Source organism: Sminthopsis crassicaudata, chromosome 1, assembly GCF_048593235.1.
Source record: "Sminthopsis crassicaudata isolate SCR6 chromosome 1, ASM4859323v1, whole genome shotgun sequence".
In the NCBI taxonomy this organism is placed as follows: domain Eukaryota; kingdom Metazoa; phylum Chordata; class Mammalia; order Dasyuromorphia; family Dasyuridae; genus Sminthopsis; species Sminthopsis crassicaudata.
The window spans coordinates 387699708-387716327 of NC_133617.1; the positions used below are offsets into that span (position 1 = coordinate 387699708).

The window sequence follows — 16620 nt, forward strand, 5'->3', positions numbered from 1 at the left end:
TGCTGCTTGTCCGTGATTCTTTCTGAACTACCTTCTATTCTCCTTTGGAGCTTTTATAAAATGTTTCAATGACTTTTTTTTTTTTTTTTTTTGCCTCCCTCTTGATACTCCCCCCACCCCCCTTCCAACTCCTAGATGAATAAGGGGGAAGGAAATCAGCTTGCAAAGAATAAAAACAATCAAGCAAACAAATTCACATTGTAGCTATGTCCAAAAATGGATGTCTCCTCCCAGACCTTGAATCCATCACCTCTCTGACAGGAGGCAAATAACATGCTCCATCATAGATTCTCTGGAGAAATGATTGGCCATTGTTTTGAGAAAAGTTCTCAAGTCTTTCAAGGTTGTTTTTCTTTATAATTCCATGGTCATTGTATATAGTGTTATTCTCATTCTTCTTACTTGACTCTGCATCAGTTCCTACTTCTGAGGATTCTATGAAACAGTCCTGTCATTTCTTATAACTCAATAATATTCCTTTATATTCATATACCATAATTTATTCACCCATTCCCTAAATGCTCAACACCTTTTTAGTTTGTTTTTTCTTTTAATCTCTTCGAGATCAGGATGCTTGTTTCACTTAGGATTATTTCTTTCTATAGTGTTATCCTGCCTTTTAAACAATTCTCTCCCTATTCTTAATTATTTTCTTACCGAGTTTGCTGCTTTTTTACACTAAACTTTGTGTGTTCAACTCTCCTCCAGAGCTTTTCTTTCAATTTTGTTTTATCATTTGATTAATTTTTGCTATGTATTCATGTAATCCTTATGGGAAATCCATTTTTCCCTTTAAATTGCTACTTGCAGTTTTTATGAAATTATGTATTGCTTCTTTATTCGATTTTTGGATAGCTCTGGATGTACTTATGTTTTTTTATAGTGGGCCATCTCTCCTGTTTGATTAACTTTCCAGCTTAGTTTCTTTGTTTGGGCTTAGTAACAAGGCCAGGCTCAACTGGTGTGCTCTTGGTTGGAATGGTTGTTCTTGTTGGCCTCTGTATGGGTCACCTCAGTTTCTGAATACATCACTGCCTCCTAGAGTTATGTTTCTTTCCAGAGGACTGGATCAAGAGGTCCCCCTATATTATTTCAGGACAAAGTACTAGAGATTTGGGCCTGGAGTGTACTGTTTTGAGTACTATTGTGCATGGACTAGTCATGGCTTCTTCTGTTTTTTACTATTCCTAGTACCTTCCAAGGTGCTCACTGTGGATTTCCAACCATTCTGGGACTTCCCTGAGAGAATTTTTCATTCACTTTACCTCTGGATACAAAGCTTTGAAACCTATTACTACCTCTGGTCATGCTGAGTATGAGTGCTTGTGTTTCTGATGATTTATCATTTCCTATTGCCAATGAATTTAAAACTGACTTTTTGTACAATTATGGCACAGAGAAAAAAAATCACTATAGTTTTTATTGAATTTATTGATGACAATTTGGTCTAGTACAATTTGTTTGGAAAGTGACTTATTTTGATATTTGTATATGAAGGCTCAGGACCTTTCCACAATTCTTTCTGAGCAAAGTGTCAGCAATCTCACCTACACAACAAAACCCCAGCTATCAAATGAGTTAAAATGAGTATGGCAATCTAAATAATCCCTAAAGTCCTTCATAGTTTTAAAATAATAATTTTTGTATTTTTAGTATTTATACTTTTTGTAGAGGTTAGTTTCAAGCCATATTTTAGTCTCAATTCCCAAATCATTTATCTGCTAAAAGGATCACTTATCTCCTCACACCCACTAGCAATTAGGCTTCTCATGTAACATGTATTTATTAGCACCTAATTATAAAGAATAGTTATTTGTATTAAGACATTTTCAAATGATCCACTTCTTTTGGTAGAAGGAGGGCAACATTCCCAGAAATGGCCTCATAGTATCCAAGATCCCTATCTCCCCACAGGACAATGTGCACCCACACAAATATACTCTCATTAAAGTTGTTCTTGTGCCACATGAATGATTTATGCTGTTTTCTATGCCATCTGTTACACTTCACCCAAAACAGATCATTATCCTTTTCTAAAATCAATTTTTACTCTGAATTTGAAAAAAACAACTTGAAACTGTATATTTAGGGGAAGGAAGACTTTGAGGACAAAGCTGACTTTCAAGAGAGAATGTCATTTGAGCTCAATCTTTGATGGATAGTAATCAATTAAGGAGAGGGAGCAGTATAGAGAAAGGAGAAATCAACAACATGAATACAACAAATGCGTCAAGTGAATAATAGTCACATTTGCCTGGAGCATGAAGATGAATTTTGGGAGAGCAGTTTGGAAAGGTAGGATGGGGCTAAATTGTAGATGGCTTTGATATCTGGTTAGAATTGATCTTATATTCTTCTAAAGCATAAAAAAACTGTGGGTGGGAGGTATTATTAATCTTAATTAACTTGGCAACCAACTTAATTGGTTTTTGGTTCCTTTAGCTGATTGCCAAAATCTCATTTAAAAATAAATAAATAAATTATTAATGCAAAGACCATTTCTCTATGGCCCTAACAAACTAGTCAGTTCAGCAACAGTTTTTTTGGGTGCTTGATATACAACTACTGAAACAAAATGTCATTTCCCAAAATCCATACTACTTGACAATATGCCATAATCCAACTCCACAACAATATCCTTTAAAAGTCAGTGAAGCATCTATTTATCCAAAGTCAAGGTGACAACTTGGCATCTTTTAAAAAATATTCCCACTCACCATAGAGCATATATTTATGCTTAAGGGGGAAGGAAAGAAGAATAAATAAAAAATAGGAATGACCAAGAGAAGGATAAATAATATTTAACTTTTTGACAAGGCTTGTAAAGCTGGATAGGGTTACTGATACTGAAAGAAAATAGTGGTATTCAAGCAAATCAAGGCAATATGTAAACATTTTTTAAATCACCAAAGAAACAACAGAATGGTATATAATTATCAATTTACCTTCATTCTTACTCTAAATCAAAATTCGATCACCTTTTTGCAGTTTTCTTATTGGAACTTACTGCACATTCAATTTGTATAGAAGACCTGATCACAAAGTCCTGCTCTGTCACTTACTACCTCCATCATTTTAAGAAAGTTACTTCATCTTTTCTACCTCAGTGAATTCAATCTGTAAAATATGGAGAATTTACAAGATTAGTTAGATAACAAGCATTTATTAAGCACCTGTTATGAGCCAAGTGCTACTATGAATGCTAGGGATACAAATAAAAAAACAACAAAAAAGAAGTACTTGTTCTTAGCTCAAAGTCTAACCCAGGGACATGTTACAACTATTCAGAAACAAGTTATAAATAGGGTAAACAAGATAATCAAAAGAGGGGAAGCCCTAACATTAAAGGGATTAGGAAAGGATTCTTGTAGAAGTTAGGATGTTAGCTGGGATTTGAAGTCAGGGAATTCAGGAATTGAAGATGAGGAGGGAGAATATTCTAGGCACAGGTGATATTCAGTGATAATGACTGGAACTGGGAGATCAAGTATCTGATACAAGGACCAGCAAGGAAGTCAATGGCACTAGACTGAGGATACCTAGAGTGAATAAGGTACAAGAAGACTTGGAAAAATAGGAGGGTCTAGTTACAAAGGGCTTTTTTATCAGAGGATTTTATATTTGCTCTTGGAGTTCACTGAGGGTGGATGTGATTTGAGAAGAGACAGAATGGGATGGATGGATCAAGTGAGGAGATTTTGAAGATGGAGGAAATATGGACATATTCAGAATTAGTAGGAAAACAAAAGATTGGCAGTATACAACTGAAGATTAGTGAGAGTCAGGAATGGGAGAAAAAAAATGTTACCTAACAGAGGGAGCAATTTACTGGAAAAGATTGAGTGAATTGGGATCATTTGTGCAAGTAAAAGGGTTTGCCTTAGCAAGGAATAGGGTCACTTCTTTATATGAGATAGGGGTGTGGGAGGAGATAGTGTCAAAAGGCAACTGAGTAATAGGAAATGAATATAAGGGGAGAAGTAGGAATTCCTAGAGAATAACCTCTTTTTTCAATGAAATATGAGGTCAGGAGCTGAAAATGAGGTTAGAGGAAGCTATAGGAAATTTGAGGACAAATGGAAAGGTTGGAAAAGCCTCTGTGTTGAACAGAATAGTGAGTCAATTATGGAATACAAAAGGATAGCATGGCTATCTTGGTGAGAATCCTGTTTAGATTGCAAAATAAATTTCTAGTGGACCCATTTTAGCACCATTTCATGATTTTCTCTAGCTATGATCAACCAATAGTCTGTGAATAGGAGCAAAGGCAGTGTATGATGGGAGTTAACCAAGATTGGGGTTCAGCACAAGTCAAAAGGACAGTGTGATTCACTATGGAGTTAAAGCAGAAAAGGAAGGAGATTGTAATCAGTGTAGGGCAAGAGCTTGGGATGTTCTAGAAAAAATTTGCAGTTTTGAGGAAGTCAAAGTAAGACTGAAGGATAAGTTTAAGGGTCCCAAGATAGAGGGATCCTTCTGCCTTAAATGTTTCTCTGACCCATACTATACTCTGCATTATGCTATATATTTTAGGGATAAAATAGAAAAAATAATAGTTTATCTATTATATATAGTGGTGTAAAGTTTGCAAAGCTCTTTATACATGTGTATATATACATATATGTGTCTACAGTTTTATTTGATATTACAACCCTCCAAGATAGATCTCATCATGCTCATTTTTCAGATGAGAAAACTGAGATCCAGAAAAACTAAGTGATTTACTTACCCAGAGTCATGCAGCTGATAAGGCAAATTTTGAATACAAGTGTTCTTGACTCCAGGTCCAACATACTACCTATACCATAAAACCCTCCCAAAGGTAAGTTGAAATACAAGGCATATAAATAAGAAGTAGTCTCTTCTATCAGAAAGCTTACAATTCTATGGAAGAAACAATATAAGATATACATAGAGAGAAAGCACAATAACAACATAAGATAGGGGCTAAGTACCCAAACTTGTAGGTTAGATTGTCAGTGCTTTCAGTATTCAGGAAAGACAATTTTCTTTCATAGTTAGTTTAAATTTTGGTATCGGTGATTCAGTCAGGAAACTTCCTACTTAAGAAAGTCACATTACTTTGTAACAGAGACAAATTGTTTTCCCTCTCATATGTTGACATTTCTGCATGGAGTAAGCTAATTATAGTACATGGCTTCTATAGTAACACCCTAATATTTTAAGATTCTCTATTACTCAGCTTAAGAGAAAGTGACAATCTGGCAACGTAATTCATGTTCACTTTTTAAAAAGATTTCAGCACATTGCCATACTTATGTGGGCAAGACTGCCAACATAAGTGCAGAAGTATCTTAAAGCATATATGACCTGATGAAAAGAAAAAGCTATCTGGAGTATTCTAAGTGGCAAATGAGTGAGAAATTGAAAAGAAGACCATGAAGGGCAAAGCTTTGACCATGATAAAAGAAGGCATCATCCGGAAAAGGCCAAGAAGCCAGGGAGATGCAAGATCCTTATGAAAAAGTCAAAGACTGTTAGAAACCCTGAGTCAGACATTGAGGTGGCCAGTTTCCAAGGGTTCACAGGGATGAGGATCCTGGCTTTTAAGATTCTTCATCTGGTTTTCAATGTCTTAACTCTAATATTATGATTTTTTTCTAGACCTGTGATTTTACTGGTAAGAAAACCTCAGTTAGAAGATTCCCTCTTTCAATATACATTGGAAATTGTCTTGTAACCTATAGTTTTAGAGAGTTCCTAGAGGTACTGAGAGGTCAAGTGACTTGTCTAGTATATGTATGTATGTGTATGTATGCATGTACATAGATATATAAAACCTTGATAAATATAATACATACGTATATGTATATATGCATAAATATGTATGAATTGTATACAAATACATACACACATATAAGAACTTTTGAACAATTGTGGCAAACAGGCACAAGGTGGACAAAGAACAGCTCTCTATCCACATTGTACTTGATTGCCTCCATTATTACAAAAGATCTTAATCCCCAAGAAGGGAGAAAAGAAAATAAAGGTTAATTGTTCTTAATCCCCAAATCAACTTTTTTGTAATTCATTTAATCATATTCATGATGCAAAAAAATGGAAAATAGTTACACAATGGAGGCTTTTTGAAAGGACTGAAAAAAACATTTAAATCATCATGAAATACTTGAAATATGTTGGGTTGCTACACTCTTAATAACTAAGTCAAAGATTATATTTCACCCAGAATGAATCTGTCAATGAAGTAATTCAAATACATTTCTCCCAATGGATATTCTTCATGGATCCAATGATCATTATATAATAAAGTAATCATATTCCATCCTACTATAAAACCTAATGAATACATGGAGAGAATTTAACCAGATTCAAAATATCCCTTTTCAAAAGAAAAATTAAAGAGCAACAAGTCATCTGACAAATTAAAGAATGGAGCTGCTTTGAGCTACATGCAATTTAACTAAATTTCACCATATGTAGAAACCTTAGAGACCTTCCTAGGTCATTTAATAGATTAAGAAACTAAAGTTGAAAGAGAGATTTATTCAATAAACTTGCAAGAAATTAATGGCAGAGTAGAGACTAAAAAACTGCCTCCTGTTTACACCTAGGACACTGGAAAAATGACTTCTCATAGCTAGTGTCCAATAATAAAAAGCAGCCTGGTAAACTGGGGAATAGCCTTGATTTGGAATAAGAGGGGTTGAATTCAAATCCCAATTCTTCTACAAACTAGCCTTATGATCTTGAGCAGGTAATTTAAGGTTTAGCAGCCTCAGTTTCTTCATCCATAAAATTAAGGGTTGAACTAAATGATACCTCTGTAACTATGATCCAAGGGTCTTTTAAACACTCTCTTTCTCTGGGTGTGCATCTCTGTAATTCTCTCTCAATCTCTCTCTTTGTCTTTCTGTCTATCTTTTTGTGTCTCTTTATCTCTTTCACTCCCTCCATTTCTGTCTCTGTATGTCTCTCTGTGTTTGTTTCTGTCTTTTTGTTTCCATCTCTCTCTATCTCTGTCTCTCTCTGTGTATCCCTCTGTCTTCTTTCTCTTTCTCTTTTTCTTCCTTTCTTTCTCTCTCTTTTTCTCTCTTCCTTCCTTCCTTTCTCTTTCTCCCTATCTGTCTCTTTTTTCTATCTATCTCAGTCTCTTTCTCTCCCCTCCCCTTTCCCTTTCTGCCTTCCCTTCCTTATATACTATATAATGCTCATCTTGACAGTTAGCCTTAAGAGCCAGCTTCACTCCCAGGCTAAATTCATCCTCTCTCCAAAGAAGGCAGGATTTCCAAAGTAACCATCTCAAATCTAAGGTAGTAGTTTGATTATATGTATCTATGGAGAAATCTGAACTGGCATGATATATTATATAACATATGATAATTTTTTCTATCTTAGAACTTTTTTCCACAGTCCAGATATTTCTAAGAATTATAAAATCATAGATTTAGAACTAGAAGGAACTTCATGGTACATCTAATTGATGAGGGCAGAAGACACTTGAATATTTTCCACATTAGGATTTTTTGGTAAAATTTCCTAATCCGGGCCATAAGCTCTAATTACATTCCAGTGAAAATAAGTAAAAATCCTAAATATTGTTCTTAGTAAATCAGATTGTGTTGGGGGAAATACCAGTTAACTACTATGTTTTATCCCCATATTATCAGTCCCAATTTTTTCCTTTTTTTTCCTTTTTTTTTTTTTTTTTTTGGTTGTTGTTGTTGCTTGCTGCTGAGGCAATTAAGATTAAGTGACTTGCCCAGGATCACACAACTAGGAAGCTTTTTCTTTCTTTAATTTTTTTTTTTTTTTTTTTTTTTTTTTTTTTTTTACCAAATCCTTCCTTCTGCTTGAATATCTTCTTCACCGTGTGACAAGCAGAACCATCTCCCAGGCATACCCCACAGCGATCTTCAGTAGCATTGGAATCAATTTCATAGTCACAGCCAACCATCTGAGGGGGAAAAAAAGAGTTTCCAATATAAGTGAGTCTCATCAAGAACTGTTTGGAGCTTTTGACTCTGCAGTCTCCTATTATTCTTTCTCACTTTCATTGCTATATACTATTTGGAACTATACAAAGATCCTCATATTTCTAGCAAGAGAAACAGTACTTATCAAAGGGATTACTAATCATTCAGTGAGTCAACAAATATCAGCACACATGACATGCTAGATAAGGATGCCTTATCCCAAGGCATAAATATGAAAGTAAAGGATGGTGAAAGGGTAAATTTAGGTGAAATTAGGAGAGAAGAAGCATCTCCAAATGGGGCGATAGCTCTGATATCCTAGTTAGACATAATCCTGAAATTTCAACCTACATGGTTATGAGATATTTGCATCAGAAAATGAATAGATACTTAATCCTGGTCATCAAGAATAGAAGAAATTTTCCAAATGTGGCCATTCAATGGATGTGAGTGAATAAAAATGTCAAACACTTAAAAGTGATGTGATTGTGCCAAAATTGGGCACCATAATTAGAAATCACATTCCCACTATTCCTTCATCCATTCATGAATTCCAAATAATCCAGGGACACTGCACAACAAGAAGTCTTCTGATTCATTTAAAACTATTCTTTTCATACTCTGCCCAGAGCCAGGGCAAATTAAATGTTTTAAGAACCAAAAAAAATTAAAACAAACAAAAAAAATAACCACCCTGTAGTAGGAAGATCAAGGCCTGGGTTTAAGATCTGGCTCTGCCACTAGTTAAATGGAGTAAGTCATTTTCTCTAATCTGGCCTTAATTCTCTTATCTAGAAAATTATTTCTAACATTCTTTCTACCCATGACATTATAGAACTTATAGGGGACCTTTTCAATGGGTGAAATTGAGTGAATCCTAAACCAGCTTATTCTCAGAAATTGTTTAAAAAATTATAAATATGATATAATAAAACATAATAAATATAAAATATCCCTATTATCAAATCATAATCAGGTCAGTTGTCCTAGATAGTCCTGTTTGCATAGAATGATGTGAAGATTGAATCATTGTTAATTGCCATCCATCCTGCTTTAAACCTCTTCAACAATTGTCTTGTTAGGATATTTGAAGCAACTTTGATGGGAACTCAGTCTTTAAGACTGTCTTTAAGATAGTCTCAATATCTTAAGACACATCTTTATCACTTCCTAAATCCTGCTCCCATTGCTCCTCCCCAGAAACTTTAAAAGTTGTGTCCCCCCAAAAGCAAGTTGCTCAATCAATCTGACTCTATCTCACCTAGTCATATTTGTTTGAATCTATGTTCAATAGCTTGAGCTATTTTACATAAATAAATGGCAAATATAGGTTACCTGTGATGGATGTCTCTATCATAAATTGAGCCATTATACTATTTTATGATATTCTTTTATAATTATGCTCTCTCAAATCTATTTCATATTATCACTACTGGTACCTTTATTACCAAATCAAGACTTCCATGGAAAAAATAATTAGACATTGTGTCAAGTGATATCATGGAGAAAACATGACATTATTTTGACTTATATCTCATTCAATTTTCCCTACCTTCCACTGTGCTCCAAACAAATGAAAATAAGGTAATCATGTGATACACTTTTAAAATATTACTAAAATGAGTAAGACTTGAAAGTAAAAGAGGATTTGGAGTCATGAGCCCTAAATATGACTCTTGATATTAATGCTCCTGTTGCAAAGGATAGACCACTGGATTTGGAGAAAAAAGGCTTGGGACTCCAGTCAGTTATTTGCTATCTGTGAGAACACAGGCAAGTCACTTCTGCTTTACTCACTTCATCTAGAAAATGAGAGGAATGAACTAGAATTTTCAAAGCCCTTTTCATATGACTATGACTTTAATTTTCTAGCTGTATATCCATGGACAAATAGCTCATCCCTCTGAGACTTGATTTCCTCATCTAGGTCAATAGATCTAGAATTAAAAGGGGCTTCAGAAATCATCTACTACTCAACTTTAACAGACAAGGAAACTGAGGCCCAAGAAGTTTAGTGAGTTGGATAGATAAAATTCAAATCCTGGTCCTCTGACTCCAAATTCAATGCCTTTTTAATATAACACACTCTCTTCCTATAGAATGAGAGTAATATTTTTTTCACTGTAAATATACCGTAGAATTGTTGTTATTGTTATTGTCTGTCCATTCTCAAAAGATGACCATGACATCAGGGAGATGGTGTCATGAATTGTAAGGGAATTTGACTGAAATGAGGAAGGGCTATACAAAGTCACTTCCCTCACTTTCACCTCCAGAGCCATTTGGGTTCAGTGGAGAGATATAGATCAGGATAACGGGAGATGGCCCCAGATGCAATGGGAGACTTTGGCTTTTATTTTCAAGGTTTCAGCTGGATTGAAGTAATACCCATTGAGGTAAGAAAGAAATGATGCAAGGAATGGCCTTTTTTACCTAGTCAAGTAATATTACAAGTAATATGGAGATTAAAAGTATTATATTCTTTTAGTGCTGTATATATGGAAATGCTCTTAATTTTTGGTGGTGAAGTTCAGAATAAATGTGTTATTGGGTTTTGGGGGTTCTTTAAGAATAGAAGAATTTCCTTCTTCACAATTCCCCTTCTCTCCTAATAAAATTTTATCCTATAAATTTCTATTACCTATCCTTCTTCAGAACCCTCTGAAATCTCCTCTGAAGAAATGTAGAATGCATGACACATTTGATTTCCCTTATCTACAACCATTTCTAATATGATATGGTCATTTCTAATCACAGTTCTCACAAATTTTATCCTAGCAACTATATCCTAGCAAAATATTTCTTGTTAGTTTCTTTCCTTTTTTAAAGAAATCAAGAAATGATTATTTGCTTGGCTGTTGGTAGGAAAATGATTTAGCAGATACCTAGGTAACTGAACTCTCTCAGCAGTAACATATTATATTTCTGTGCCAGGCTTTATGACTACGATACTGTAGAAATCTCAAAATACCCTCTAAATGTGATCTATTATGCTCTCACTTAGAAGATGCCCCCATAAGAAGGAAGAAAAATAGGGAGGGCTTTATGTATTATAATTTTGTCTTGTGTTCAGTTTTTTGACTCCAAAAAGTCATGGCTCTCTCTTATTATCTTATTACCAACTCAAGAGATGGACTTGCTAGTGCTACCAAATCATTCTATTATGACCATTCTCCAATAGATAGTACTTCTTATGAGGGAAATTATCTTGTAGTTACTTTTTACATATTTTGAATATAATTATACTGCATACATAGTTTCCCCGATACATTGTATAATCACATATTAAGAGGGCAAACACTATTTCTATCTTTATAAGCCCAGAGAAGAACTTAATCAAGTCAACCAACATTTATTAAGTGTCTACTATGTGCATGGCATTGTGTAAAAGCATTGAAGAAAGGCAAGAGGGCAAAAAAAAATAAAGCACTTATTAACCACTATCAGACACTGTGCTAAGTGTCTCAAATATTATATCATTTGACAAATATTCTCATTTGATTCTCACAACAATCCTTCGAGGTAGGTATTATTATGAGAGGCATTTTACAGTTGAGAAAACTGAAGTAGAGAGGTTAAATGATTTGCCTAGGGTTTCACAGTTAAGTGTCTAAGGCCGATATAAACTCAGTATTCTCGACTCTGGATCCTGTACTCTATCTACTATCTTACAATGCTGCCTCTCAAGAAACTCCCAGTAGAATGAAAGAGATAGCATGCAAACAACTATGTTCATATAAAATATATACAAGATAAATTGGAGATATTATGTTTCGAAGACGTCTTAAACCTAACATGTCCAAAAGTGAATTCATTATTTTCTTTATTTTTTTTTCATCTGCCTTCTCAACCTTCCCCTTCCTAATTTGTCTACTGCTGTTGAGAACACAATTCTCTCACTTGCTTAGGTTCCCCACTTGGCTTTCTCTCTCATTTCACAAATCCAATCTACTGGCACACCTTTTATTTTTACCTTAGCAACATCTCTTGTATACATGCCTCCTTTTCTCCTAAGATACTGCCACCACCTGGCATAGGTCCCCATTGTTACTTCATCCCTGAAGGATTTCAATAGACTATTGGGTTGGTTGTTCTGCCTCAAGTCTCTCCTTGCTCTAATCTGTTTGATGAGATACAAAGCCACTAAGTTGAATTGGCATAGAGAGACTGAAGTATTGATAAAATGACTCCCTGAAGCAAACAGGGAAGGGTACTGATCAAGTCAACCTTATAATCCCAGTTTCTGTGGAGGTCGTGGGTAGTTCCACCTTGCTATGTCCAATCAGAATCCAAGTTATGTCAAACATCTGAGGTTAAATTATCTCCTATAAATCTGTCCACAGCGACACCATCTTTGTTACATCCTTTTTAGGTTAGCCCACCCTAGTGAGCCCACCACTCATAGTGTCTTTCTCCTTCTCCCTCTCCCATGCCTCATAGTGTCTAACTATATGTTCTCCCAACTCTTATTTCATATTTACCATTCCTGTGCCTATTTTATCTTTTCATTTTGTCTGTAAATAGGCCATTGTGAATTCTTCACATGACCAAATAGCAACATTTGATGCCAATTGTTCTCCTAAATCTCAGCATGCAGTGCCTACATCAATCTCATCATTAGTTGCTAAACCTCAAACACATGTCCCCTCCACAGTGTTATTATTAAGACATCTCCAACTCTCCATGATCACACTTGGGGTTTTCCCCAAAAAGTGGTTTGCCATTTCCTTCTCCAGATCATTATACAGATGAAGAAACTGAGGCAAACAGGGGGAAGTAACTTGCCCAGGTCACACATCTAGTAACTGTGTCTAAGACTAAATTTGAACTCAGGGAGAGGAAGTCTTCTTTTTTTTTTTTTTTTTTTTTTCCCCTGAGGCTGGAGTTAAGTGACTTGCCCAGGGTCATACAGCTAGGAAGTGAAAGTGTCTGAAATCAGATTTGAACTTGGGTCCTCCTGAATTCAGGGCTGGTGCTCTATCCACTGAGCCACCTAGCTGCCCTGAGAGGAAGTCTTCTTGACTCCAGGCACAGCACTTGATCTACTCTGCTACTTAGTTAGTCCTACCTCTCCCCTTCCCTCCTTAATAAATTCTAGTGTCTTCCTGTTGCATCATAAAATCTTCTTTTTGCCTTTAAAAAGCCTTTTCAGATGTCACTCCTTCCTCCCTTTCCAGACTTTTTACATTTTACTCTCTTATAATCCTTGCTATTTCTTATACAGTGTTCTATCCGCCAACGTTGCGCTTTCATTGACCTCCTGCCTTCCTTCATGTCTCTTGTCTACCTTATACAAGAAACCCCTTCCATCTCTCCTTAATGTTAATGCCTTTCCCCTGTGAATATTTACAATTTATTCTCTATTTGCCTTGTTTGAATGTTGCCTCTGCATTAGTTTGTAGGCTTGGGGAGACAAGAGTTATTTTTGACTTTTTTTATATCCCCAGCACTAACCATAGTGCCTAACATAAAGTAAGCATTTAATAAAGACTCACTGATTTGCCCTGACTTGCCCTACTTTTCTCAGTTTGGTACAGCACATTCTGGACTACTCAAGACACCATGCCCTCCATTCCCCAAGACAAAAATTCTACTTAGCTTTGGATCTCCTGCCCTGTATCTAAACTGGCTTGATTAGTGAGAATAACTCACTTTGTCTACTCTATCTGGTTGGCTCCAAACTAGAATTTACATCCTTCAAGGCATCTACTTATACAAATACAAAATACTTATACAATAACCTTCCCATGTATCCTGCTGGTACTCATTTTTCCCTTTTCCCCATCTCCATTTTCTACCTTTTGCTCTGGGCAAAGTAGATAAATCAATACTCTGCAATCTGCTTCCCTGTTGATCAAATCAACAGTCCTGATTCACCAAATCCAAACTCCCTTCCCTGGTTGTTCCTTTTATGTTTTGTCTCCCCTATTTGAATACAAGTCTCTGGACAAAAAGAGCTGTTTTGTGTTGTATTTGTATTCCCACTGCCTATTATAGACTAGGTACCAGGCCCTAAAGATAACAAGAAAGGCAAAAAACCAATTCCTCCTAAGGCATTTGTTTGACACCCTTAAGAGTGAATGAATGTGTGTGTATTTGTGTATGTGTGTATTTTATTCATTCATCTGACTCAGAGTGAAATAAGAGAACCACAACATAAAAAATCTGAAAAAGAAATTGAGCCCCAAATAAATGAAATGGCAATGATCTTGCAGTAACAGAAATTACAGAAATTCAACTTCAATCTTTCCTCTCAAAGAAGTCGGGGTTAATGAGTGCAGAATATGGCAAGGATTGTTAGAGGTGATCACAGCATTGATTCATTGTTTTTATTTAATTCTTTTTCTTTGTTGCAAGGAAGTGCATATTTCCTAGGAATGGCATGGAACTGGGAGATTTCACTTCCAGAAATGAAACATCAGCAAAATTTATTTTAAGGGGGAGGGAGGAATAACAAATATTTACTGAGTACCTGGTATATATTCGGGACTGACATGGTTCCCCCTCTTTTTAACCTATTTTTTCATTTTCTCTTCTGAGTCTTTCTCTAAAAGGTTAATACTATATTCACGGAAAAATCGACAAAAACTAAAATATGTAACTCCAAGAAGAAGAGAGTGTTAAGTCTCCTTTCCTAATCCATCCTAAAAGTAATGTCTCTCTAAAATTCTTAATCATATTATTCAAGGCTTAATAGCAGACAAAGCAGGGAAGAAGGCCAGGTTCCTGGTTTCCTGATTACAAAACTTTCTGGGTTGTAAAGCTTTAGCAATTTCAAACAATTAATGTGTGTTATACTTATCAAATGAGATGGATAATGGAATCTTATTCATGAATGGACCAGCTACAGTAGGCTTTCCTCTGGCATTAATACAATAACCCCTATCTGCAGAGCTCACTAATGTTATCATCTAGCTAAAATAGAATTCACAATTCTAAATGATTTCTGATAAGCTTCAAAAGCTCAAAATCCTGCCTATACAAATAATAAGAGATGGAACAGCTTAGCAAAATTCAATATGGTATATGATTATGATGGAATATTATTGTGCTCTAAGAAATGATGAGCTCGAAGATCTTAGAAAAATCTAAAGACTTGCATGGAATAATGAAGAATGAAATTAACAGAATCAAGAGAACATTAAATACAAAAAAAACAATACTATTTTAGGAACTACTTTGAGTGAGCAAATTATTTTAACTATTATAAGTATCCAAATTAACTATATAGGATACATGAAGAAAAATACTCTCTGTATCCAAAGGAAGAAATATGTATATAGAATGGTTTATATATATATGTGTGTGTGTGTGTGTGTGTGTGTGTGTGTGTGTGTGTGTGTGTGTGTATGTGTGTGTGTGTGTCCAATGATAAACATCTCTAGAGTTGGGGGGGTGAGGAGAAAGAAATTTACACAATCATTTTGTTACATATTTGAATAACAAAATGTGTATAGTAGATTTGCAGTTTCATATTCAACAGTTTTATGGTATATTATGGAAATTTCATAAATTATGCTATATTGTGATATGTTATGGAAATTTCATAAATTAAAAACATTTTTATTTCATAAATTAAAAATAAATTTTTAAAAATTAATATGCCTTAATGAGAGTAGCTCTAGCCAATATAGTGAAATAATAGTATGTGTGCCATTGTTGTCCTACTCCCCACTGACTTTTGTAGAAATTTTAGTGGGAACCCAAGAAATTACTTAGGTCAGAAATGCTTAACTTTAGGGCACAAACCCTGTTAGCAGTCTGGCAAAGACTATGTATTCCTTCATAAAATAACATTCTTTTAACTTATAAAATAAAATGTATATGATTCAAAAGGAAAACAATTATATTGAAATTGTGGTTGTTCACTTGTTTCAGTCCTGAGTCTGTGTGAAGTCATTTGAAGTTTTCTTAGCAGAGACACTGGAGTGACTTACCATTTCCCTCTCCAGCTCATTTCACAGATGAGGAAATTAAGGCAAATAGTTTAGTGACTTGTCCAAGGTCACACAGCTAGGTCTAGGGTCAAATTTGAATGCATATCTTCCTGACTTCAGACCTGGTGTGCTATCCACTGAGTCACCTAGCTGCTCTATATTGAAATACAGTTATCAAAAAAAAAAAAAAAAAAAAAATTAAGATCACAGACCCTCAGTTTACAGAAGTGACCTGTTAGGATGGGAGAGTAAAATAACCTGACTAAGGGGACACAGAAAGTTAAAGTTACACCAAATGACAAAACTTGAATTTGACTTCATATTTTCTAAAACTTAGTTTAATCCATTTCAGTCTTCTAAGGACTTCATAAGCTCATATGGCCCCTAAATGCCTCTCTCCCTCCAAAAATCTTAACCTGGTACTTTCCCTATTTTGTCTCAAGACAAAAGAATCTAGATCTAGTGCTCTATTCACTGTGTTACCTTAAATACCTCTGGGAAACTCACTTAGGCAAGTTACTTAACCCTTTCTCAATTTCCTCATTTGTGAAATAAGAGAGTAGAACTAAAATGTAGCTAAAACTAGGTAGGGTGAGGCAAACAGTGCTTTTCCTGGGGCAATTCTGAATTGAGAGAGCACTGATTGCAATTACAATTCTTCAGTAGTTTAGAAACAATAGAACTTGTAACATCTAGTTAGAATAATTAGTAGAAATAAAAAGTTAACA

The 16620-nt window shown here is 35.1% G+C and overlaps 1 protein-coding gene across 4 annotated transcripts in view; it reads right to left on the reverse strand.

The window, feature by feature from the left end:
- The window catches only part of ADAMTS12 (ADAM metallopeptidase with thrombospondin type 1 motif 12), a 510414-nt gene that overhangs the window by 113411 nt on the left and 380383 nt on the right, over positions 1 to 16620 (reverse strand). For all 4 annotated transcript variants that reach the window (XM_074279497.1, XM_074279496.1, XM_074279499.1 and 1 more), the window contains one exon: positions 7816 to 7936. In XM_074279497.1, the coding sequence (XP_074135598.1) occupies positions 7816 to 7936 (121 nt within the window). The remainder of the gene's footprint in view (positions 1 to 7815; positions 7937 to 16620) is intronic.